The 24,660-nt window shown below is 37.4% G+C and overlaps 1 protein-coding gene across 3 annotated transcripts in view; it reads right to left on the reverse strand.

Annotated features, from left to right (window-relative positions):
• Window positions 1-303: 303 nt before the first annotated feature.
• tln2b (talin 2b) overlaps window positions 304-24,660 on the reverse strand; it is a 161,475-nt gene continuing 137,118 nt past the window's right edge. For 2 of the 3 annotated variants that reach the window (XM_026202816.1, XM_026202817.1), the window contains exons 37-58: window positions 24,268-24,449; window positions 22,386-22,518; window positions 21,050-21,151; window positions 20,502-20,672; window positions 20,154-20,300; window positions 18,758-18,859; window positions 18,561-18,680; window positions 16,810-16,956; window positions 13,426-13,592; window positions 13,110-13,293; window positions 12,540-12,665; window positions 11,236-11,352; window positions 10,283-10,468; window positions 9,837-9,944; window positions 9,648-9,753; window positions 9,093-9,098; window positions 8,135-8,259; window positions 5,705-5,830; window positions 5,291-5,353; window positions 5,007-5,189; window positions 4,796-4,921; window positions 304-3,265 (exon numbers count right to left, since the gene is read on the reverse strand). In XM_026202816.1, the coding sequence (XP_026058601.1) occupies window positions 3,137-3,265; window positions 4,796-4,921; window positions 5,007-5,189; window positions 5,291-5,353; window positions 5,705-5,830; window positions 8,135-8,259; window positions 9,093-9,098; window positions 9,648-9,753; window positions 9,837-9,944; window positions 10,283-10,468; window positions 11,236-11,352; window positions 12,540-12,665; window positions 13,110-13,293; window positions 13,426-13,592; window positions 16,810-16,956; window positions 18,561-18,680; window positions 18,758-18,859; window positions 20,154-20,300; window positions 20,502-20,672; window positions 21,050-21,151; window positions 22,386-22,518; window positions 24,268-24,449 (2,856 nt within the window). In that variant the 3' untranslated portion in view covers window positions 304-3,136. The remainder of the gene's footprint in view (window positions 3,266-4,795; window positions 4,922-5,006; window positions 5,190-5,290; window positions 5,354-5,704; window positions 5,831-8,134; window positions 8,260-9,092; window positions 9,099-9,647; window positions 9,754-9,836; window positions 9,945-10,282; window positions 10,469-11,235; window positions 11,353-12,539; window positions 12,666-13,109; window positions 13,294-13,425; window positions 13,593-16,809; window positions 16,957-18,560; window positions 18,681-18,757; window positions 18,860-20,153; window positions 20,301-20,501; window positions 20,673-21,049; window positions 21,152-22,385; window positions 22,519-24,267; window positions 24,450-24,660) is intronic. The other variant, XM_026202818.1, reaches the window with a different exon arrangement.

Raw genomic sequence — 24,660 nt, forward strand, 5'->3', positions numbered from 1 at the left:
GAATAATTACATTTAAATATATAACATACAATTGTTGCATGTGCCCTCATTACAGTGTAATTATTATACAACTAATTACTGACTGATATTAATAAATATTAACCAATATTTACTATATAATTAAGGTTAGGAATTGGTTTCTCAAATAGTTGCTTGTACTTATGTACAATTTTCTGTTACTACTATAGTAAGTACATGTAAGATGTGTAACAAGGACACTAAAATAAAATGTACTATTAATAATATTCAAAATCCTGTCTAATTATAAACGCCCACCTCCCCAAAAAATGCTTTCACAAATCAGACTTTGTTGAAACTCTTTATTTTCAGGGCAATACAAAAAATACTTTCATGACCAGATAAATATTATACATACAGCATTTTAATGTTCATTATTAATATTATCATTAATGTGACTATGTCAGTTGATTAAAGACAGCCCTAACTCTATGTCAAAAGAAGGCGATAGTTCTTGCTGTTTTCTTCGGCTCCACTGAAAGACACCACATGTTCAACCACATATTGCAATATCTTCATTATAGCTATATCTCCAAGTAAACAAACAAACAAAACTTCATACATAGTGGTTTATTGAAATGAAAAGCAAGATGACCTTGTTCTTTTTTGGGACATTTTAATATTCTTCTTCACGTGGACAAGCTGAAAGCAGTCAGTGCTGACAGAAACAATGACATCCTTCCTTTTCCTAATCAAGGTTTGTTCACTTTTTTTCATCTAAAAGTCTGAACAGTTCATAGTGCGGCCAGTATGAGGCAAGTGCATCTTTAGACCTCAGTACTGGAAGCAACGCTGTACACATCCAAAGCTAGTTTGAAATGGACAAAAGACATCTGAAGACGGACGAGGTTTATACTTGCTCAGTATCGTTAGACGGAGCTCTGTTGCTGATCCCCAACACTTAAACATTAAATTCCAGTGAAATCTGGTCCGCAAGCAGCATTTAAGAGCAACTTGCACACACTGAGCTACTGAAGAAAGTCAGAATAAGGCACTATGACACAATGCAGTCCAGATCTGAAGTCACAACGGTCAGTTCTCAGCTTGTAAGTGCCACAATGCAAACAGGAAATGAAACGGGAATTTCGCCCTCGTAAAAGATTCCACTGGGATTTTCAAACCTTAAACACACACGAAGCACACAATAAGCAGAAGAGACGTGTTATTTGCAGGTAAGACTACACTGACGCCATTGAATCCAACAAAGCTACTGATGTGGCGCTTCCCGCTGTTCATAACAGCTGTGCGTTAAGAACTGTGATATTAGAAAGTACAACACTAGATTCTGGCTGCGTTCGGAATGGAATACTAGCGCTCTGCGTACTGCATACTGCACAGTATATACTATATAGTGCTTACTATTGTTTTAAAAACAGTATGTGAAACAGTCTGGATTATTATTACGATTTACTGATAATAAACATTTAAAACGGTAAGTGTGCATTGTCGTCACATGACGTCACCACGTAGTTTGTTTGGCGCATTTTGCGTAAAGTTTTTCTTCTTGCGTAGCGGAATGAAATGCCAGCATGTTTTTACGATCTACTATTTAAAAAATAGTATGTTAAATAGTGCACAGTTTGCAAACAGTAATTGTTGACGCACAACCTCATAATTATTCATATTTAATTCGGATCGTTTTCAAAAGGTTTTTCAGATTCATTTTACATTTTGCCCCGAATAAAAGATATGTAGCATGCTACAGTATTTTGAATTCAGCCAAAACTGTGTCTGGTGTTAGGTTTTTGTTTATTCATCACACTGGAAATTAAAAACGAATTTGAGCGCACTGCATTGTGGGATATAGTTATATAGTTTCTTCATACTGCATACTGTGCAACGTAGTGTAGCGTGTTGTGTGTTGAAACATGACCGTATTATTATTTTTATGCACATTTAATTATGTCTAGTAAATTTTTCTACTTTTTTGTTTCACATTTTAATCCAAATTTTATAGAAAAGGTTTCAAAAAGTTTGACGCACATAAAATATATGTATGTATTATGGCAACTGAAGCTAGTATTATTTCTTGTCAATTCATTACACTGGAAAAAAAAGAACCACAATGCATTGTGGGATATAACATTGCTACGTATACTGTTATTCCCTATAATAGTTTTTTTTTTTGCATTTTCATCCAATTTCGTGTTAAAAAAAGGCTAGTATTTGGTTAGTATGCCAGCCAAAATTGAGGCTAGTATTACATTTTGTTCATTCATAAAACAGAAATGAAAATAAAAAAGACAATTGGCATTGCATTATGGGATACAGAATGCCATCTGAAATGGTACGAGTAGTGTGATAGCGTGTTATTCCAAACATATCCGTTGTGTTTGGGCAAACCTCATTCCTGTCCACCTGACTAAGTTTAGACGCACAGAGGAATCATGGGAACTGTGATAATCTGGGCCACAGCTGAGGTATGAAGAGAGGACTTAATAAAAGGACTCTAATTGCATGAATCAACCTCATTTTAGCCCACAACTAGACCAACAAACGCAAAGAGAAGCGGGAAGCTACTCTATTAATTCTGCTAACAATAAATAACACGACAAAGCACACCAGAACATTCTTTCCTTATAACTACCTATAATTCATAACCTTACGAACATAATACAGTTCTAGAGTGGGATTCTCGAGCAGTGCATTCTAGAGGCGTTCGAAGCTTATCGTCACGCGACTCGTGCGAATAATGAAAGCTTACGGTCTGACATCATACTTCATGAGGAAAATTTGTCTTGTTTTTGGCTGCCAGGTTCAGATATTAATAGTTTCACATTATAAAACTTGATGCACTAGCATTGTGTAAGTTTAGTTATCGAGATCCTTATGGTAGGCTATCGCCAATGAGTGGCATACTATTGATACGTAAAACACACAGTCACGCAAAAAAACACGAACATAAAATATCAGCCCTATGTAAGAGGAAATCCATTCATACTCCAACATACAGCCAGTCAGTGGCGCTAATCCCGTGTGAGCCAATCACATTTAACTTTAACCAGTCAGCTGACAGTTACACAATCAATGATGTGTGACATCTCTAGCTCTGCATACAAGGAGCAGCCAATCATCCGTAACAATCATGATCCGTCGCGTCCAATCAGACGAGGCGTGTTCAGCTCTGGTCTTCTCGCAGTTCGCTGGGCAGGAACTTGTATTGCTGCTGTCGGATGTGGGCGAGCTTCTTCCGGGCTTCTTCTAACTCCCTCTCTTTTCTTAGCATCTCCTCCTGAGCTGCAATGATCTGGAAACAATGCAAAACTATTAGCCACTGAATGTGCAATATTTGTGAAAAATTAAGAATGGTTTCATGGTTTACTGCTTTTGAACCACAAATTATTTCTGGTCATGTTTCATGAATTAATGTGACATGAATGCAAAGGTTTACTAAAAGCCGTTTACAGACATTTGTTTGACTTGTGTTGCCTGAAAGCGACAAATGCAAATGAAATGGGAAACTTGTTCTTGTTGCATTCATGAATGTGATATGAATGCAACAAATTACTGTAATGGAAAGGTTTTATGAAATGCATTCTTCTGTTTCATGCACAAATCAATAAAACCTGACTGTTGATCATTGTGGCAATGTATGCAATAATGTGTTTTACAGGTTTGGTTGCTTGTGATGTATAAATGCAACAAATGCAGATGAATGCAATTTCTGCAAAAATGGCTTAAACAAATGAATTCTGCTCATTTTATGCATGAAGGTGACAAATGCAACAGATTACATAATTTTTATTTTTTAGCAACAGCTACCAAAAATGTTTTTTTTCTTGTGTTTTCTGCATAAATAAATGCAGCCTGATTGGAAAATCATTATGAATGGTTTGAACAAATTAGTTACGCTTGCATTGCATGAGTGTAAACATGAATGCAAGAATGATTTACAAAGATTTATTCTGCTCATTCCAAGCATAAACTCAACAATTTATTTAAGAACTGGTTTCTAAACAATGCACACAGAAATTCTTTATTTTCATGTTTCAAAAATGAGTTCCAATGTTTGTATTCAATGTTGAAGTTTCAGATCTAAAAAACGTTCTCTAATCAGTCTTGTGGATTGTTTAAAACAAGTTTCCTTAGGTGAAGACAGCCAAATCGTTTGTGGTACAATGATACATAAATAAAGCTTACAAATTACAGCCAAGGGATGCGTTTCCTTTCAGGTTTTTTTTTTTTAATTAGTTTTTCCTTCAGCTGCTGTCTCAGTGAAAGAGAGAAAAAGATTCATATTTTTAGTGCAATGTGTAATTTTAGCATAACTATGCTGGAAAAAAATGAGTCTGGATCTGCAATAGGCATCCCTTTATATTTTCCAAAGACAGTAACATTTTTGTGCATTTAAGGAATGAGATGGATAGATCAAGTCTTGAGCATCTGAAGAGGGGCTGACTCTTCTTTTTGTTGTGCTGGCAAGGATTCAATGTTGCATGCAAACACTCAACGGGCTTTCTCTGATGTTCACAATATCCCAATGCCCTTTCAAGATGAACACAAGACATGAAAGCATTCTGGGAGGAAGGAAGCTTTGAATGGGCAGACACACAGTCTTTAATTAATGTGCATTTGGCCCGGGATGAAATGTGAAAATGAGCTGTTTGCGGAAACGGCAGCCCAGTGTAAGATGGCAGCTGTGGATGCTTGGTACAAAAACACAGCTTTCAAACCCGGCTGACGGATTGGTAGATCCATAAATGTCACATTTCTTTTGAAAGGAGCACAGCATTACTTCAGAAGTCAAGGAATATTCAAAAACTGGAAAGAATCTCACCTGAGCAATTCCTCCTACAAATTTGGTTTTAACCACCACGCTGTTGTCTTCGGCTTTATCAAAGGCTGCTTTCTGCGCTGCCTTCACAAGGTTGTCAGACGCTCTCTTCACTGCGTTACCAGCAGCCTGTGCAAACACAAAACCAATTTCTTTTTAACTGAATAATTCACTTGGATCTCTCATGATTTTGTATCATTCAAGTGACTGTAACCTGTAATCTCCTCATAGCCTCTGAGTCCTGGTTTGCTTTGACTTTACAGGCCACCAGCAGCTGAGCGGTGGAAGCCGCCACCTGTTTGGCGGAGGAAATGAGCTTCTCCTCGCTGGCGTGACCCTGGACTGAAGCGTTAGCAGCCTCACACAGGTTACTAGTGGCGGCCGCAACCATTCGGGCCTGAAAGAGGTTAAGGTTTAAATGAATAATTGTCTTTTAGCTGATGCTTCTTGTAAAAAGAAATTTCACTTCAATTAAAATTGTTGATTTTAAGAACTTACAGCTGATATTAGACCCTGGGACCACTGGCCATCATCTACTGCATTGGCAGGGATGGAGCCCACCTACAGAAAAATATAAATACAGAAAAATATTAAAGTAGCAGTGCCATTTCAGTATTATTCATGTCCTATTATATAATGTTGTATACTATTATATCATTTGATTTTATTTTTAAAATGTTAACTTCATTTTAATTGTAAAGTTGTAGTAATTTTATGTGGTTTTCAATGTTTTATTTTCATTGCATTTTAGATTTAATAATTTCAGTGCTTCAGCTTCGTCTAGTTCAGATAATTGCGCAGGCAATTTCTGTTTCAGGTTTTCAAGTTAAAACAAACAATTACTTATTAATAGCAATAACTACATCGTAAAAGTAGACAAATGTAATAGCCTATGTTCCATGATTTTAGTACCTTGCCCTGTGCTACAAGCTCTCTTTGTGCGGCCGATGCAGATTTGACCAAAGCGCTGGTTGCTGCAGCGATGGACTTTGCCGCTTCCAGGATCTGCTCCTCAAAGTCTAGAGACTCATCGGCTTGCTGCGTAAATAAGAAAGCAAGAGACGTAACAAACTGTAGATTGTGGCCTTATTAACTGTAATGAATACTCTTGGCTCACTGGCTGATGGCTAGACATGAAACCATGATATTTCCTACAAATATATGCAGTTATTATAAAGATGAAATGCTTTATCTATGCTAATGGAGTGGCAAGAATCTTCTCACCAAGCCATTATGTCAAACTCCTTTGAAAGACAGATTTACATATGTTGCACTACACAAACAAAGAGTATTAGTTTGTTCATAACCAGCATATTACTAGTCTGCTTGTAATACATTTCCAGTACATATTGTATGTACACAATGTTAATTTTTGTATGCATGAAATGTGAAATGGAAGGAGCATTTCATTGTGGGATACGGTAAACTATGCAGTGTGGATGCTATGACAATATACATAATGCATACTGCAATAATATCACAAATAGTATGGTAAATATGCTATTTTGTACATTCTCTTTATTCCACTATAATGGAATACTAGCCTACAGTATACTGTACAGCATATAACTGTTTAAAAAAAACAAGTGAAAACCATACAGCAGTATGCCACACTGTTGTCACATGATGTGAAAATAACATTTACTTTGCATGTTGAATCCCTTCGGTTTTAAAAGTATGATGAAATAAATATTAGTGATGTTGCAAATGTTGCAGATATTTCTTCTAGTTAATTTATCAAACTGGAAATGGATGGTTACAACAAGTGCACTATGTGCTCTTGTTATACTAAAACTTTGATGAAAATGTGGTGCAAAAAGCATACTACATACTGTACTGCAATAATAGTCTTAGTAGTATGGCAGTATGCTATTTCAAACACAGCCCAAGCTGATAATAGGGAAAAGGTTAGATGTAACTTCGACAAAGTGATCTGAGAGTGACACCTTGTGGCATGGAGGTGCCACTTAGGTTCACACTGTTCAGAATCAACAGCGTCAAAGGAAACGGCACAACTCTAACGGACCTAAGACATAGCCTTGCATGCTACCTACACAAATTGATCTGTCTGAAGCCCCAAAAACACACACACGTTCATGAACAAGTCATAAACAGAACACACACAAGTCTGGAGACAGAGCAGGACACTGTAGGAATATGTTTGATATATAGTTGGACAGAATAACAACCTAATATATCAAACATATCAAACAGAGCCCTGCAGAAAGGCTTCCAGGTCTACCTCACCTCCAGAACGTGGGGGAAAGAGAGGAGAGGATAGGAGAGCACAAGAGAGCAGGGCATGCTGGGACAGCAGGGAAAAGACAAGGATAGATATACAGTAGGAGGGAACGCTAAAGAGGGAAGTGAGGAATGAAGATAGGGGAAACCGTAAGCTCCAAGGGCGATAATAAACACCAAGGACATTGTATCCTGATATGTGCTGAATTTCAGCATCATTGTAAAACATGTAACAGCGAACAAGCACCTTCATGTGCTATAATGTGCTACAGTCTTTGAAATGTGGTTTATCAGACTCTGCAGAGGCTAATGGAATGAAAAATCAACAATGAATGTCGAAATGGACTGAAGGTCACGACATTACAACAGCCTCCTGTTCATCCTTTTTTCCAGAATATATGAACCTGATCCGACTAACACAACATCGTGAGACAGAGTGTTAAAGAGCAGCTGGAGGGACAGACAGACAGACAGATATACAAGACGATAGATGGATGTTGTCTCTCTGTTCAGTGTTCTGTCTGTGGCAGTAAATGTGAGTCACTGACACACCCAAGGGGGGAAACGGTTTCAGCTCTGAGCGGCAAAATGTGGATGAATGGTTTTTAGGTGAAAAGCATCACTGACAGCTGAGCTATAATACAGATGGATGAAACAATAAAAGTGCTTCAGGGAAAATCATTTCTAAAAAGTGCTGACCTTCTTGGAGATGAGTTTCAGCATGCTCTAAAATGAAACTTCATGATACTACTGAATAATTGAGATGCAGGACAGATCACAAAACAGCCCAACAAACCAAAAACCAGACGATCTTTTCGATCTCAAATTTTGAACGTACAAAAACAATGACGAAGCTACACAGATGTGAGCAAAACTTCCCAAACACCAACAAGAACACCACATCCTGGTGTTCCACACCACATCCAAGTCTTGAAGTCCTAAAATGACAAAAATAACACCCCCCCCCCGAATACAAAAACAGGAATGAAATGATCCCGCAGCCCTTGGTGGAACTGATCTGACATAGCTGTGCTGGCGGGCTGAGCACAGCAGTGTGTGTGTGTTTGGATTCAGAAAATGTATGGATGGATGGAAGGATACCTTTGGTTTGGCTCTGGGCTTCAGCTGCTCCAGTTTCTTGGCCGCGGCCTCGATGGACGCAGCAGCACCCAGGAGCTCTGTCTCTGCTATCACCGTGGGGTCTTCTGGGTCCACCCACTCTGAACCTGAGAGGATGAGCAAACTAAGTCAACATGACACTCATTTTCAAATCACGTACATTACTGATATAGAATACATTCACACGGAAAGAGTAAACACATAGTATGACATGACAAAATAAACCAAGAAAAAAATGAAAGAAAAAAAAAACCATGCGATGGGGATTCGAACCAATAACCTCCTGTACAGAGAAAATCACATTCCACCACAAGACTCGTACAAAAATGAGAACTTTCCATCAAACACCAGTCACTATGTAGATGTTAATATTCTACAGAAACTGTTTATATATATATATTTATGCAAGGTAGAAAAAAAAAAAGCCACGTTTGCCAAATATAAGTTCTCTTTTAAATTAGAAAAAAACTGTTTACCATGGGAAATTTTGGTAAGGGCAGCAGTTTGTATTATTTATGATAATAAAAGGATGACACAACCTTTAATAACTATAACTTGAGGATAAACGCTGTTCTTAGTGCTGACTGGCAGGTTATTAAAGTCACAATCATTCATTAATTGCTTAGATGAACAAGCACATCTTTACGTTAATTGCCATTCATGTAACAAATGTGCTTTGCAAATACATTCTCATTTACTGACGTTCAAGAGGCTCTAAAAGACCTCTGTTTTGTTCAAACAGCTTGTGAAAACAGATGGTGAGAATGTGTTTGAGGATTATGTTAAACCTGAGGGAATTCAATGCTATCCCTTCTTCTCTTTTCTCTCACACTTTAACTCATTGTATGAGTGTGTGTGTCCATGCTGGTCAGTGACTCAAGTCCGTCTGCATGTGTTTGGCCTGACAGAGGAGAAAAACAACACTGTGTATCATACTCACCTCCATCTGTGGCAGAAAAGGAAAAACAACAAAGTAGTGTTATAGAAAAGAGCAAGAGAGCACCATCAGCCCAATGGCTCCATTAAACCTGCACAAGTTCAGCTCAATTGTCCTGAAATTTTCCCCATTACCTCTCAAACTCATAAACCATTACCAGGCCCGCAAGAGATCTGTGCTTGCGGAAACCTCAGCAGAATATGGAAACCCATCATTGGCAGAATTAAATTAAATGTGTTTGATTTTTCTCATTATATTTGGATTTTGGAATTTTTTTATAAATATATAAAAAAGGCAATAGGCAATATTGAAGTTAAAATGTCCATCTGCTTTTGCTCTCTCATATCAAAATACATCAAGATATCTGTTTGAACTTGTTTTTGTCAGTTTTTACTTGCAAATGGTGTTTGATCTGTGCATATTTCTCTCCTGATTCTGACTTTTTCCAGAATATTAAGGATTGTGTTTCTCCATCAATATTCAATAAAGACAAATACTTTGGGACCAAAAAATGCAAAAATTTTAATTACTGTAGCATATCGTTTTGTGCGTGCTCACCTTTCATGGCTTCGGCAGTCTGGATGAGCTCTGTGACTGAGCCCGCCACTTTCTTGGACAGCACGGCCAACTGCTGTTTCTGTTCGGCTGTGGGTTTCTGCAGGACCTGTGTGGAGTAAACACTTGAGGTTAATCACAGAAACCCAAGCACAAACACATCCTGTAAAAGCTGTCTGCGCGCCCACTCACGAGCAGGACGTGTTCGAGCAAGTCGATGTATCCGGTGGTGCACTCGATGCCGTAGAGCAGAGCTTTATTCCTCACATCCTCGCTCACTTCTGGGTGGTACGCGGCTTGCTGCAAGACACAAACACACATTTATAGTACTTGATGATTAGCTCCGGATGGAATCTGCAGATTTTGGGGATTTTGAGGGAAAAATCTCTAGCTTTATAAGAATGTGTGGAATGAGGGAACTGCATTACATCATGAAGACACTAGAGGGCATAATTTAGGAGTCAAAAGTAGGTTAGTGCCAAATGACATTGAGAAATAGAGCAAACGGCATTCATTGCACATCATGAAGAGTGTACATAAACACATTTTGTTGGAATTCAAGTGTTACAGTTGGTCAGCATACGGTGAGATTGTGTTTGTGTGAAAGGGCATATGTCCGTGTGATGGTGGATAAGCACCTTGCAGGTGGTCAGCATGTCGGAGATGGCTTTGCGGCTCAGGTTGGCAGTGGATATCACGTCCTCCTGCTGAGCAGAGTTGCCTGCTGCCACAGCTTTGGCTGTTGCAACGGTGATGCCCTTGGTCATGCGGATGAACTCTTCCGGGGTGGTAGATTTCTCCGGAACGTCCTTGGACTGGAAAAACTGGAAAGCAGATTATGCAACAGTCAGGGAAATTAAGAAATATTTGATGAATAACAGAAATAACATCTACAGATCTTAAGTGAATCGTACATTTTTTGAATCGGTCACATTACCAGGGACGATTTTCTGTGCACTAATACAGTAATGTCATCAGGATTTCCTAAAGTCCTGATGGGCATCTGATAACAGGAGCATTAAATCAAAAGATAAATCTCTTGCCTTCCTGTACCACTATTTCAATCTGTCACACGGCCTGTGATAAGTGGAGTAGGGATGCCCATGGGAGAAGGAGAACGAGGAGTAGGTGGAGGACAGGCAAACACTCGCATGGTGTATTATTCTGTATTACCAGTACATATTACAGATGGATGAGTTTTTAACTCTGTCTGGGCTAAAATTAATTAGGCTGGACCTAATTGTTACTATTTCACAGCCAGATTGTAATACAAGTTGATTGTATTAGAATCTTAATTAAAATCAAAATGAGCATGACATGTACTAACTATTTCCAAGTGCTTAAAAGAATAGAAGATGGCAATTTGACAAATGTCTCTGTTTTGTTTTATCCATACAATGTTGTTTAGATCCCATTGACTTTTAAAATATCTTCTTTTGTGTTCCAGAAAAGAGAGTCATTCAGATTTGGAACAGCATGAGGGTGAAAAAATAATGACTGTATGTTCCCTTTTAAGGGACTTTTTTTTCAAGTGTGGAAAGCACATTATCTCTTGGAATATTTTAATATTCAAACAAAGAAAGTTCCGTACAGTGAGTTCCTGTTTGATGCACTCAATAGTGGCTTCAAGAGCCCTCGTCCCGCGAGTGGCCTCATCTTCCACCGCTTTCACAGTTTTCAGCAGAGAGGTCACATTCGTCACCATCACCTGTAAAACATAGGGAAGTCAAAGTCTCGGACTGGCTTGGGACTCTTGTTTACTGCTTTATTGATCACAGCATACGTGCACTCAACTAGACAACAGTTTTGTGGCCAGTTTTACACCTAAGAAAATGAAATATGGTCAGATGCAATACTACGACAAGAACAGCTAAATCGAACAGTTCAGTGAAATATAAGACAGGTCAACCAGATAATGTTTATTTTAAGGTAAAACATTCAAATCTACTGTAAATCATACATCAAAACATCAGCATATAGTCAGGTGATCAAACGGGACCTTTTAATGGACCACAGCTGAGGTCTGTAATGGATTATAAATCTTGCATTAGGCAACATTTTAAACACAAAAGAAAAAAGAAGGAAACCTTAAAAACAAAAGAGGGCCTAAGACAAAGCCCTGAGGGATGCCATGACTACTTTCAACACACACTGAATAAACTAACATATACAATGTCTAAAGCAAAATCTCAGAGGAACTGAAGTCACCATATGTTGGAAGAATGTAAAAATATTTCCATTAAGGTCACAACTGCATAACACTTCATTATTTCAGTATGTTAAATAAAACATATCATGTTGCATGTATGTGGAAGTTAATCCAAGAGGTTAAACAGCACCAGGTGAATAATTAAGGGATTAGAAAGTGCTCATTTTCTGTTTAAACAAGCCTATAGATAGTTCTATTCACTTCACATGATAAACAGTATGCACTGATCCACAGAATAACTGCAGAAACGAGTGCCGTTGTAATTTTCTTTTTTTTATTAGCTTTACAAAATTAATTCGTATTGCCATGTACCAGATCATACATGGCATTGGGAGAGAAGACAGAAAAAGGAAGAGAAGGGAAGGAAGCAGTCCTTATGCTGCATACACACACACACAGCTTGGTTCTGTACCCCGCTGCGTGGCCACTGAGTCACTCACATACACACTATGATCACTGTAAGATAGGGTTTGATTTGTGGCCACACACCAAGATGACAGCTAAAGGAGACAGCACCCAGCCAAGAAAATGAGAGACAGGGCCAGCTGTTAGACAGGTGTACACACACACACACACACACAGGGATAGTCATCGGAATAAGATATGATCCTCACTAAGACACATAATGGCTTTCTTACAAACAGGAACGTACAGACATGCACACGACATTCTTCAACCAACCATACCTTGGCGGCACTTTTCAGCTGATACATGGACGGATCGTCGGCTGCCTTGCCCGCGGCACATTTAGTGGCACTAATCAGCTCAGCCAAAGCTTTAGCGACATCTCTGATTGCATTTATCAGTACAACCTGAAAGAGATATAGAGAGAGAAGACTTTATAACAACCACCTTTAGTCATGATATGCCACTGGCTTTATCCACTCCCATAATGCATTGCACTCCTCCAGGGGTGCAGTTCTATATCAGAACCACTTACATAATACCATACAATAAATTATGATTTTTTAATCCTCAACTGGTAATTTAGATTTTGGGCAAAGATGTGTCATGATACATGCCACTGGCTGTTAGAGTGAGTCAGAGAGTGTCTGCACCCAAATGTCGAGATTTGAGAATCTAATGAGCTAATGATATTCTCATTACACTCTCTGTCAGGGGTTAAAAAAGGATAAATATAGTCCAGGATAAAAATATAGGCGCAGACAGAATTAGAACACACTGGGCATTGGGTAATGTCTGAAATTTTGGTGCCGTGAAAATATTATGACAGATTATAACCGTGAAACACGCACCTGTGTCTCAGGGTCCTCTGATCCCATGCTCGCAGCGCCCAGTTTGACCACGTCAGTGAGCTGTGTGATGGTTTTGGCAGAGGACTGGGCCGCCTGGGCTAGTTTGTCCTGGCTCGATGCAGCACCAGACACAAGCAGCTTGGTGTCCTCGACCAAAGCTTTAGCGGTTTTCAATATGTTCTCTCTGAAGTGTGCAGGAACAAATAGGCTTCAGATAACTCAATGAGACACCCAAGATTATGCTGACGTTAATAAAGCAAACATTTGACATTTTATGTATGAGATGCTGAAACTGTTATGTTCCACTAGGTCTTACCTGTGGTCTGCGAAAGACTCTTCGTTCTCTGCATTTAGCGTGCCGGCAGAGGCGAACATGATGGTTGTGTCCAGATCAGCAATGATGCCGGAGACAGAACTGGCTGCAGTTATGCAGGCCTGAGTTCCTTTATTACCAGCCTGCAGCGCTGATAACACCATGGACACCTGCAGGAGAGAGTGGATCACACTTCATTATAAACTCCATAGGCAGAGCTGGGACAGTTTTCCAAGCCTATAGCACTTTACTTCAGCATTAATAACAAAATTAATAACTTTTCATTTATTTTATTCAATCTATTAAATATATTAACATTAAAATTACAGTTTTTTTATTTGCACAAATAATAACAACAATAATATTTTTGTAAGGTTTTGATTGTTATATAATTTAAATAGTTCAATTAGAAATACATATATTACATACGTTGTATTGTATTATAATTATAAATAAACAGATTTAAAAGATTGTTTAATATAATTACATAATTTAAATAGACGACAGAAATAGATAACAATATTTAGATAAATTGACAATAAATATACAAATATGATAATATTGATATATAATAACAATAATTTCAGAATGTCTTGTATATAAAAAATATAATTAAAAATTCAATAAGAAGTACAGATATTTATAAAGAGAAATTGTTTTATAAAGTAAAAATATTATGATTTTTATTAAAAATTAAAAATTATAATATTCGAAAAATAGTATACTTTTTATTAAAAATATAACAATAAATTATGCATTTCTAAGTACTATTTAAATTATTATATATAAAAATGTACCAACATTATTATTTATAAATATTATTATACATGAAACAATTTAAATGATTTAAATCAAGCAATTACATGAAGTATCCTTTTGACAACTTATTTACAATTACAATACAAATATGTATTTTTTCTAGAGAGAGAGAGAGAGAGAGAGAGAGAGAAAGAACGACATCACGAGTTGTCATCACGAGTACATGAAAAGCAATAAGGAGGGATTCGAATGCAACATCTCTATTCATGTTTAATATAGAAATGACTGCAGGGAGAGCTGAGGTTTGAACTGAATGGGGCCGGTGGGGGACGTAGACACATTTAACAGAGCTCATTTAAAGCAGTGAGGGGTCACAGCACCAGCACAGCGGGACAGACCGACTCCAGCTACTGAGATGTAATCAAAGACAATTTGACACACTGACAAATGTCATCTACTGTATACAGTCCCAACTGGGGCTTCCGGCATTCATTCCAACAACAGTAGCAAAACAGCTGGAACACAAAGAATGAAAAGTGCAGTCACTAAAAATAAGCAGGAGACTCTCATTGTGTCTGTCTGAGCGTGAGTGTTTGCCAGGGCATTGCTATGCAGTTTCTACAGTGTTGCTGCTGGTTCTATGGCTGTTGTTATACTGTTGATATCATGTAGCAAGTTTAGCTGGAAGAGTGTCGTTATATGATGACTAGGGTGTTGTGTGTGGTTGCACAGGTGTTGCTTTTTTAAAGTATTGTAGCTATGTGGTTGCTAGAGTGTTGTGGTCAGTTGAAAGTGTTGCATTGTGATTGTTGTAGTGGGTATCAATAACATTAATATGTGGTTTCTAGGGCAATAACGGTGGTTGCTACAGTGTTTAACTGTCTATGTTGCTAGGATGTTATGGGTAGTCGACAGGGTGGTGCTATGTGATTGGAAGGCTGTTGTGACTGCCCAACAGGGGTGTTGCTATGTTTTTTAGGGTGTTGTTGGTGGTTGCCAGAAGAGATTGACCGATATGGGTTTTTCTAAAGCCGATGCCGATGTTTAGAGGTCAGGGTCAGCTGATGGCCGATATGTGCTGCCGATTTTTAGGGCCGATATCTTGAAGTTTTCCCCTTCATTTGCATTCTAAAATGTCACACTAATAATAAGTGGATGCACAACATTTCTAAACTTACCATCATTTATTGAGCACTGACTTGAACCATCTCTCGAATCTTAATTTTGTGCACTGCACAGTATTAAAAAAAAAAATTATCCAAAGTTAACCAAAAAAAAAAAAAATCAATTAAACAATTTAAACATTTTGCAGAACAGGATCAAATAATGTACTGGTCATAATACTTGCATAAAATGTTTGATGTGAAAAAAGCGGTTCACTGACTGCGCAGCACAGCCACAAGCGCCACAGTTACGTTTGGGATCATTTTATTTTTAATACTATAGTGTCATTTGAAAGCATTGCAATTGCGTTTTAAAATACAACAACGAACACCACGAAACCATTTAAAGAGGCGCATTCAGCGGTCTCCTTGATGGGAAACAGTCTGCAAAGTATAAATGATCTCAAACGTATGGCACGCTATCAAATGATCATAATCACATCTATTCATTTTACAGTCCTGCTACTAGCATTTTATTCAGACTAAAACCCGGTTAATTCGGGTGAGAAAGCTTTTTTCCAAGTGGCTTTTGCAAATAATAATAATATCATCGCTGCAGACGCATTTTGCAGCTTTAAGGTTATTAATTGATCGTTAATTTAAACTACGATCGATCATGGAAATTATTGAATATTGACATCCGTAAATGCAAATGAGTTGGATGGGAACCTGGCTATTGTCTGCATCAAAACAATGTCTCAAAACAAATGTCATTCACCGTTCTGGGCAGCTCCAGCACAGCTGTCTCTCCGAGCGCGGTGCTGTCTGAGAGCGGGGCGGAGTAACGCTGGAGTGTGTGTGAGAGCTGCCAACTTCTCCACCCCATTTACAGAGTGAAATTCTCTGACTACCTTTATATCCCAGGTCTGTTGTTGAATCTTACAAAAGTTTTGGCTTGGAGTGCTTCACATGTGCAGTAGCACTTTCCAGCGCACCAATAGCATGGGGCTGCCCACCGACGTGCCTGACTTTAAATCGGCGCTACTAAAAAAATGACAAATATCGGCCCGATATATCGGTCGACCTCTAGTTGCCAGTGTGATGTTAGGTTGTTGTGGGTGGTAGCATAGGTGTTTATATGCTATTCCTATGGTGTTGTCAGTAATCAACAGGGTGTTGCTATGCTATTTTTAGGGTGTTTTGGTGGTTTCCAAAGTGATGCTAAAGTGTCTTAGGTAGTTGCTATGTTATTACTAAGGCGTTTTGGGTGGTATCACCCCCTCTAATGTCCGTATGATATTCTGGTCTCAATTTTAGTTTCAATATAATTTTCTATGTAAATATGAGCCTTAGCAAGTGCAGCATACCTCTAAATAAATTAGCAGTTTTTTTAAGTGCAGTCAGAAGAGGCTTTAAAAACAAAATTATTTTCTAATACCGTGATAAAAAGTAAATAGAAACAAAACAAAGTAATGCAGCAAACTACACAGAAGAAACGGCGTCCCGTGGTCCCGAGCGAGCCTACCTTCTCTGTGACGGCGCGGGCGTACTCGATCAGCTCTCTCTTGGTGAAACTGTCCGTCGGGCTCATCTGCAGGGCTCCGGCCTTCTGGACCAGATAGATGCAGCCGTGACCCAACTCCTGCACCCGAGTCTTGATCTGAGATCCCACCTAGAAACAGCCATGATATCAAGTCTAAGAAAGAGTGAGCTCGCGTCCAAATCAGAGTGAATCTGGCTCTGAATCTGAATGTATTCGTGCTCTGTGACGGCTCTAAAAGCCACTGCCTCCGTTCAACCAAGCTCTATCCAATAATTAAGAAGTGATTGTGACGGCCTTTGAGGGGGCCCGAAAGCACTGTATGTTCATTACCTGACACACAGATCCATGGGTGGGTGGCTCTTCATTATGAATATCACAACGGGCTTTTAATGCTTGTGGGGGTGCACGGCTGCTATGGTAACAGTATCAGCCGCTTATGTGAAAAAAAGATAGTGAAGAGAGCTGGTGGCTACTGCGTCCATGTGTTTTTTTTTTTAAAGTGAAGAGAGCAAAGGTGTGAAATGTATCAGCTGATATTCGCACCTTTGTTCACAGGATTAACACCATGCAAAATGGAAGTATAAGGTTAGCTACAGTATACTACACTGACCAAGTTGCATGTTTTTGCACTAAATCACTAAATAGGAAGGTGTGAATAAGTTTATTTTTCTTATATTTCAGTGCTTATGATACACTATTGTGGATGAGATTTCAGAGTGAATAATTATTAAGTTTTCAGAAAATACCCTAGCACAAATTTATCTATTTCTCACACAAATCTATCGAATGGCTTCAGAAATTTGATTATAGTACACTAGTGCCAATAAGATGGTTTAAAAGATTTTTACATTAACTTTCTGTTAGAACAAAAGTATATTAACTTTATTTTAATGAACAACTACTTTATTTATTTCCTTTTAGTTTTTCTACACTTATTTTCCTTATATATTAATACATCTAAAACTATTAAGAATTGTTAGTGTCAAATGATTAATCGCTATTAACTGCATCCAAAATAAACAAGTTTGATTAGATAATATATGTGTGTGTACAGTATATATTTATTATTTATATATAAATGTATGTATAAATATATAAGTGTATATTTTGAAAGTATGTACACGTATTTACATTCATACTGTATATTTGTATTCATATAATTTATATTATATATAAATATATTTAATATATAAAAATAACATTTTTCTTAAATATATACATGTATGTGCAGATAAGTCAGTTTGAATACTTCATTTTGTCTTTAAAATGGAACCTTCTGGTGTTGAGAAGTGCGTTAATTTTGATAAATGAAAAATGTTATTCTTATTTAGTGAAAAAAAAAAACCCTGTGAATTAAAGTTTTTATTTATATTTTTGAACTCAGTCTTATCAAATTAGGTAATATAATGCATTTTTTTTGTCAAAATGCAGGCCTATATAATAATATTGTGCACAAGTCATATAAAACATTTATGACATTTAGGGTCTTCCCTACCCCCTCTCAAAGTTCAATAGTTCATCGTTTCATTGCACAGTATGTTAAAGAGCATTCTTGACTTCCAAAGGCCTGCTTTTGTGTTTCACAGAAGAACAATCAGTGATCTGTTTCCTTAAGTCTGGAGTTTATGTGAGGGTTAGGCCATCTGCGCGTCCATTAGCGTGTCTGTAAATGTGCATTTCTCAGATCAATGCTCCTGTGGGGCTAGAGACACACTTGCTGCACTGATCCTCACCTCCTCTAGCTCAGCAGTGGCAGCTGCCAGACGGCCTTGTTGTGCCAGCTGGCTGTAATCCACCGTCACCTGAGACGCCAGTCCACCCAGCTCCTCCGGACAGGTCACTGACTTCGTCATCTAGGGTCACATAACAGAAGCATAAGCTGGGATACTGTGACTAAAAATGTTGAAGCGTTTTAAGTGAGCGTCCTCACCATTTCCTGTGCAGTAATGGCGATGGCTTTTGAAAACTTCACCATGGTGGTCTGGTAATCCACAAAAGTGCCGTCAGGCTCTGGCGGTGTACCTTCATCCATCTGCGAAGTAAAGAGACCCCGAATAACAGTGATGTAAAGCTGGATCCAGTCCTAATACAAATGACCATCTTTGCGTGATTCATATGCACGACGCTGCGATCAATCCCGCAGAAAATGATCAGAGTGCAGATATTCAATTGGCTGCCATTGTCTTCCAGCGTGAGTCATGACAGAATAATGAAAGATTGCGTGCATCCAGAGCTGATAAATGGAGATGTTGTGCCAATTCAGTCTAATAATGAGATCGAGAGGCAGCTGTAGTATCTGTGGCACATTAACATACGAGTGCCAGCTAGAGGTGCCTTTGATCAGAAAGCATTCTACAAAAAGAATAGATTTTAATAAAAAGGGGAATTTACATAAAAAAAAAAATCAATTTTTTTTATTATAAATTATTAAAAACACACACACACACACACACACACACACACACACACACACACACACACATATATAAAGGGGGTGTTTTTTTTATTAAACTATGTTTTACTGAACAAATTGCTATTTCTTTAAATTAATTTGATTAGAATTAAAATGTTTTTTAAATGTACCTCATAAAAATAGAAATCTATAAAAATCTACCTCTGCTCTAATCTATAGAGAGCCCTTTTACATTAGCCCTACTATAAGGTTACAATTAACACCAGAGCCCAAACTTAAATTTAATTACTATCCATTTTTAATAATCAACACTAAAATAAAAAATACAAATACAAAATTGCGCAAACATGTAAATGGCACTCAACGCAGTTGTTTAAAAACAATTTTTTTTAAGTATTTATTTTTTAGATATTATTAGTATTTGTCAATAGCATTACTGCTTTCAAGATTTAAAATAATTTTAGAAATATTATATATAAACGCTGATTAAACCATTTAGTAGCCATTACAAAAACACAAACACATTTAAATATATCTGACTAAATAAGACTGTGAATGAGTTTATGTTTCTATATTTAAGTGTTTATGATATACAAATGCAGGTGAAATTTGAGAGTAAATAATGACTTCCTTTTTATGTCTGGCACCAAAATTTATAAATAAATAATCTATAATATATTTTAATTGTCTGTATGGGTCAAACTGTTATTTTTTTTAATTTTTAATTTTTTTTTTACACTTATTGTTTATGTTAATCATCATCATCATCAAAAAAAAAAAATAATAGTAGGATTAAATTTTTTTTAAGGATTATTATTATCATTATATGGACTTTTTTGATATTAGAAAAATAAATTATATATTAGACTTGGAAACACAGTCATCCACTAATTTTCAGTGTGGAGTCACTAACCCTTCCAATGGACTCAGCGATGGACTCCACCATGCCGCCCACCATCCCGCCCTCACTGGCCGCTTCGTTTAGGGTCACCATGATGTCATCAACTGCCTCCTTCATCAACTGGGCCGCTTCAGCTATGGCATCATGGGTGTGGGTCGCCTACAAAAAAAAATAAAATAAATGGTGGCTGATGGGTTAAAGATGGCCAATGTAGACCCATTAGCACCACTTCATTAACATACAGATGACAAAAGTCTGAAGCTCTGGGAATGTGTCGTCGGATGCTGCAGGTGGTTTCAGAACATCAAGCTTTTTTCATAACCCCCCCCCCCCATGTGTTGTTCTTCCCATGGGTCGTACCTTAGGGTTTCCTCCGCCCTCTTTGGCAGCGTAGAGCATCTGTAGAGCAGATTCAAACAGGGTTTTGGTTTGATCCAGTATGTTCATCTGCTGCTGGTGGTCGGCATGTTTAGACGCCAGTCCCACCGACGCCACAATCGCTGGCTCGAAGTAGCTTGCTAACTGAGTCACCTGGGAAAAACACACACGTGTAAGGACTATCTGGCATGCAAACATAGTTTCCTGTGTATATTTCAGGCAAGAGCGATGTATAGAGTGAACTCATACAACTTCTTTATTCTCCAGCTATTTATTGGAACGACAAGCTGACAAACACTACAGACAGCAGGCATCAGTCTCACTGCAACAAACAAAGCCGGATTTAATTAAAACCTGTTTTTAGACATGCTGTCATAATGTGATCAATAAACTTTGTTTGTTCAAGTGGCACTGTGTGATTTGCACAAAAAAGACGTAATATATGAAAGTATGAAGAAGGTTGTTGATCCAGGAACATTTGGTATTTGGCAACATTATTTGCCGTTCCACATTTAAAGTGTGTCCGTTACCTTGTGTCCGAGCTGAGCGGCTTCCCCTCGCGCTGCAGTGGAGATGGGGTCAATGAGGTGGCCGATCTCCTGCACGGCGGACGTCAGCTGCTCCTGCAAAGCCTGATGGGAGCAGAATCACCAAAATGGTAAAATACTAAAATAATACTGGCATACCAAGGTTAAAGTGGGTATATAATATAAAAAATATGTTACTAGCATATTGGCTTTTTATTAGAGACATAGAGATGCCTTATTTTGCCTTAGATATTTTAGATCACTTAAAGGGTTACTTCACCCCAAAATGAAAATGTGGTTATTAATCACTCACCCCCATGTCGTTCCAAACCCGTAAAAGTTTCGTTCTTCTACACAATTTAAGATATTTTGGATGAAGTTTACAGAGGCAAAAGTTGCAGGTAAGAGTTACTAGTTGTGACTTTTAAAGACACGGTATCAAATTATTAAACTATTAAAGGTACAATAAATCTGCTTGATTCAGAGGGTGAAATTGGTCATAAAAACTATATTACAATGCATAGTTGAGATATTAAATGGAAAAAGGAACAACATTGCCCTCTCTAACAATAATACTAACATTATCACCAGTAAAAAACTTTAACAAAAAACTCTGTTTTTTAACAAACTAAAATACACAATTATTATTCCCCGAAAGGCATTTTGATACAAATCAAAAAAGGGCTGTTATTGTTAAATAAAACTAAAACAATTAAAAACTGACAACTACTACAAATTATGAATATTATAGAAGTATTTAAATAATGCTAAAATAACACTGAATCTCTGATATGGAGAACTGGAGGCTTAAAGTAAAGAAATTACTTGTAAAACTAGCAAATAAATAGATTTAAAAAAAGTGTAATTGTTTAAAAATGTAGTTCAATGAAAATTTTAAATGCAACATTTTATAGGTGTGTGTCTTAAAATCCAGTTGAAAGTTCATTAGCTGCTCCCATATTTGAACTTCAATTTTTTTGAACAACATGGCAGTGCATAGCATTTATACAATGCTATATAAATGTTCTATTTCAAAATGTACTTTTTACAAAAAAAATACATGCATATGTCTATTTATTTGTTAAATTTGTAGTTGAAAAATTTTATGTACTTACATTTTAATTTGTAAATAAATGCACTGATGATTCATTTAATTTGTAATGTTTTGTTTTTTTAAGCAGCACTCCTAGCCCTCCATAGATTCATAACACTTGATGTCACAACACAAGCTGTTGTAGACCTAATAGAAAGTAAGAGTGTACCAGAGCAACATTAATGAAACGTAATGTTACTATAGAGTGCTGGCAGCTTTTGACACAGACAGGTGTTATTGGTGTACCTCCAGAGAGATGTCGTCTCTGCGCGGCAGACTCTGACCCACGGCGGCGAGGGACACCTGCTCGATGTCCCTGATGCTCTTGTTGATGCTGTCGATGGACTGGTCACACTCCCGCTGCCCAGGGGCCTTGTCCCTGTCACAACAGAGGAGACGAGCTTGCTACAGGGTTGCCGTGGGCTGTTTTTCAGCTTAACTGAATTTGATTTTTCAACTCAATCCAGTTATTGTACATTACAGTTTCAGAAAACAGGAAAGTCAGTTCAGACGTGGGTGTTTTTGCTCTCTCTCTTTCACACACACACACAGGGCTGGCTGAGCTCCAGCTCTGATTGGTTGATCTGGGAGGACAGTGTGTGGAGGGCAGCCAGATGGGCAGCGTGCCGAGCCGCTGTTCCTGCTTCTGCTGAGAGCGTTACAGTCGAGAAGACACCGTCACTGCTCTCAGATCAGGTCGTCTGTATACTCTCCGTGCAGGAGCATGGATGAGTGTCTGATGTGTGTTCAGTCTCCTCAAGCTACATCAATCAACCTCAGTGCTCTCAGTGGAGAGAGAAACCCACAAAGAGTCACTTACTGCAAAATACAACCCAGTGACACCAGACACAGTCTGTTATTTAGCTATTATTTACAGAGTCTTCGAATCAACCCTTCAGAAAAAAACAGACCTATTGTACAACTACTGTCGGCTTCTGGAAAAGAAAAATATTAAATGTAAACTACCGTGTTTATTTGTTATTATTACTATTAATTATTTTCATAGATGCAGGACTTTTTAAGCTTTTATCAAAACCTCTCAAACAACCATAAAATTTACTGAAAAAAAAAAAAAATTATATATATATATATATATTTATATATATTTATTTATTTATGGTCACTGTTAACTGAATTAAAGCACAAGCGATTTTGTAAAATAAAGGAAAAGAAAGAAAGAAAGAAAGAAAGAAAGAAAAGGCTATATGTTGGTTAATTGATTATTAAAGACATAAAAACAAAACATTTTTAATACTCAGTAATATTTTTTAAATATTTTTAAAAGATATATCTTATGCTCTTATGCTAAAACAGTAAAACAGAAATAATTTTGTTGAACAAATCATTTACTGAAATGGTTACACTGGGAACTGTTTTCTATGTAAAAGATTGAATTAATTAAATATTGAATTAATACATTTTCAGCATCATCACTCCGGTCAAGACTCTTTGCTGAACAGAGAGTCCAAAAGAACAGCATTTATTTGAGATAGAAATCTTTGTAACATTATGAATGTCATTACTGTCAATTTGATCAATTTAACGCATCCCTCCTGAATAAAACATTTTTATATTCAATAAAGCTAATCTAACTGATGCCAAACTTTAGTGCGTCTAATTAAAAACTAGATCTAAACAAGATATTATCATATTAGGAAACAGACAACAAATAATAAACAGAGACACACTGTATTTATTAAATATACTGTATATTTAAAAGTGTACTAAATAAAACACACCCGTGAAATTGTTAAATGATTATTATGAGAGTTTTATGTATTTATACATTAATGTGCTGAACTGTTTATGTATCAATTTAATATAATAATATTCTCTATTCATTGGCTTGCCCTGGTTTTCCATTCCACTGCTTACTTATTGGAGATATCACTTCCCCCTGGAGCTGTAACATGCACGGGAAGATTTGAGAAGAAAACGAGAGCATGTCTGAGGACTGAACAGCTGCTACTGTTAATAACACTTGCTCTTCAGTTATTTATTACAAGATGAAATTAAAACTCATCTTTTACCCGCATTATTATTATTTATCACCTGATGGAGACTGAAGCTGCAAGCTTTTCACATTCACCAAACCGCTGAATCAGGTGTTTATTTGCATGCTGCTGACCTGATGGACGTGATGAGGCTCTTGATGGAGTCTGACACGGTGCGGGAATGGCCTGCCAGGATGGACCAGGTGGGCGGGTCTTTGGGGTTAAGGATGAGAGAGCGGGCGGTCTCTAATAAGTGGGTGGAGCTGTCTAGCATTGAACGGGCTGAGCGAACGATCGGCTCCTGCGCTGCTGAACCCTGGGAATGGTAAGAAATAAGTTTTTTATTGTATAATTCTTAAAGTTTTATAATGTATTTACAATGTTCATAATATATATATATATATATATATATATATATATATATATATATATATATATATATATATGTATGTATATATATGTATATTCGTTATATAACCCATCCATCAAAAAACATAAAATGCAAAAAAGTGATGAATCACCAAAAT

This window comes from Carassius auratus, chromosome 25, assembly GCF_003368295.1.
Source record: "Carassius auratus strain Wakin chromosome 25, ASM336829v1, whole genome shotgun sequence".
Taxonomy (NCBI): Eukaryota; Metazoa; Chordata; class Actinopteri; order Cypriniformes; family Cyprinidae; genus Carassius; species Carassius auratus.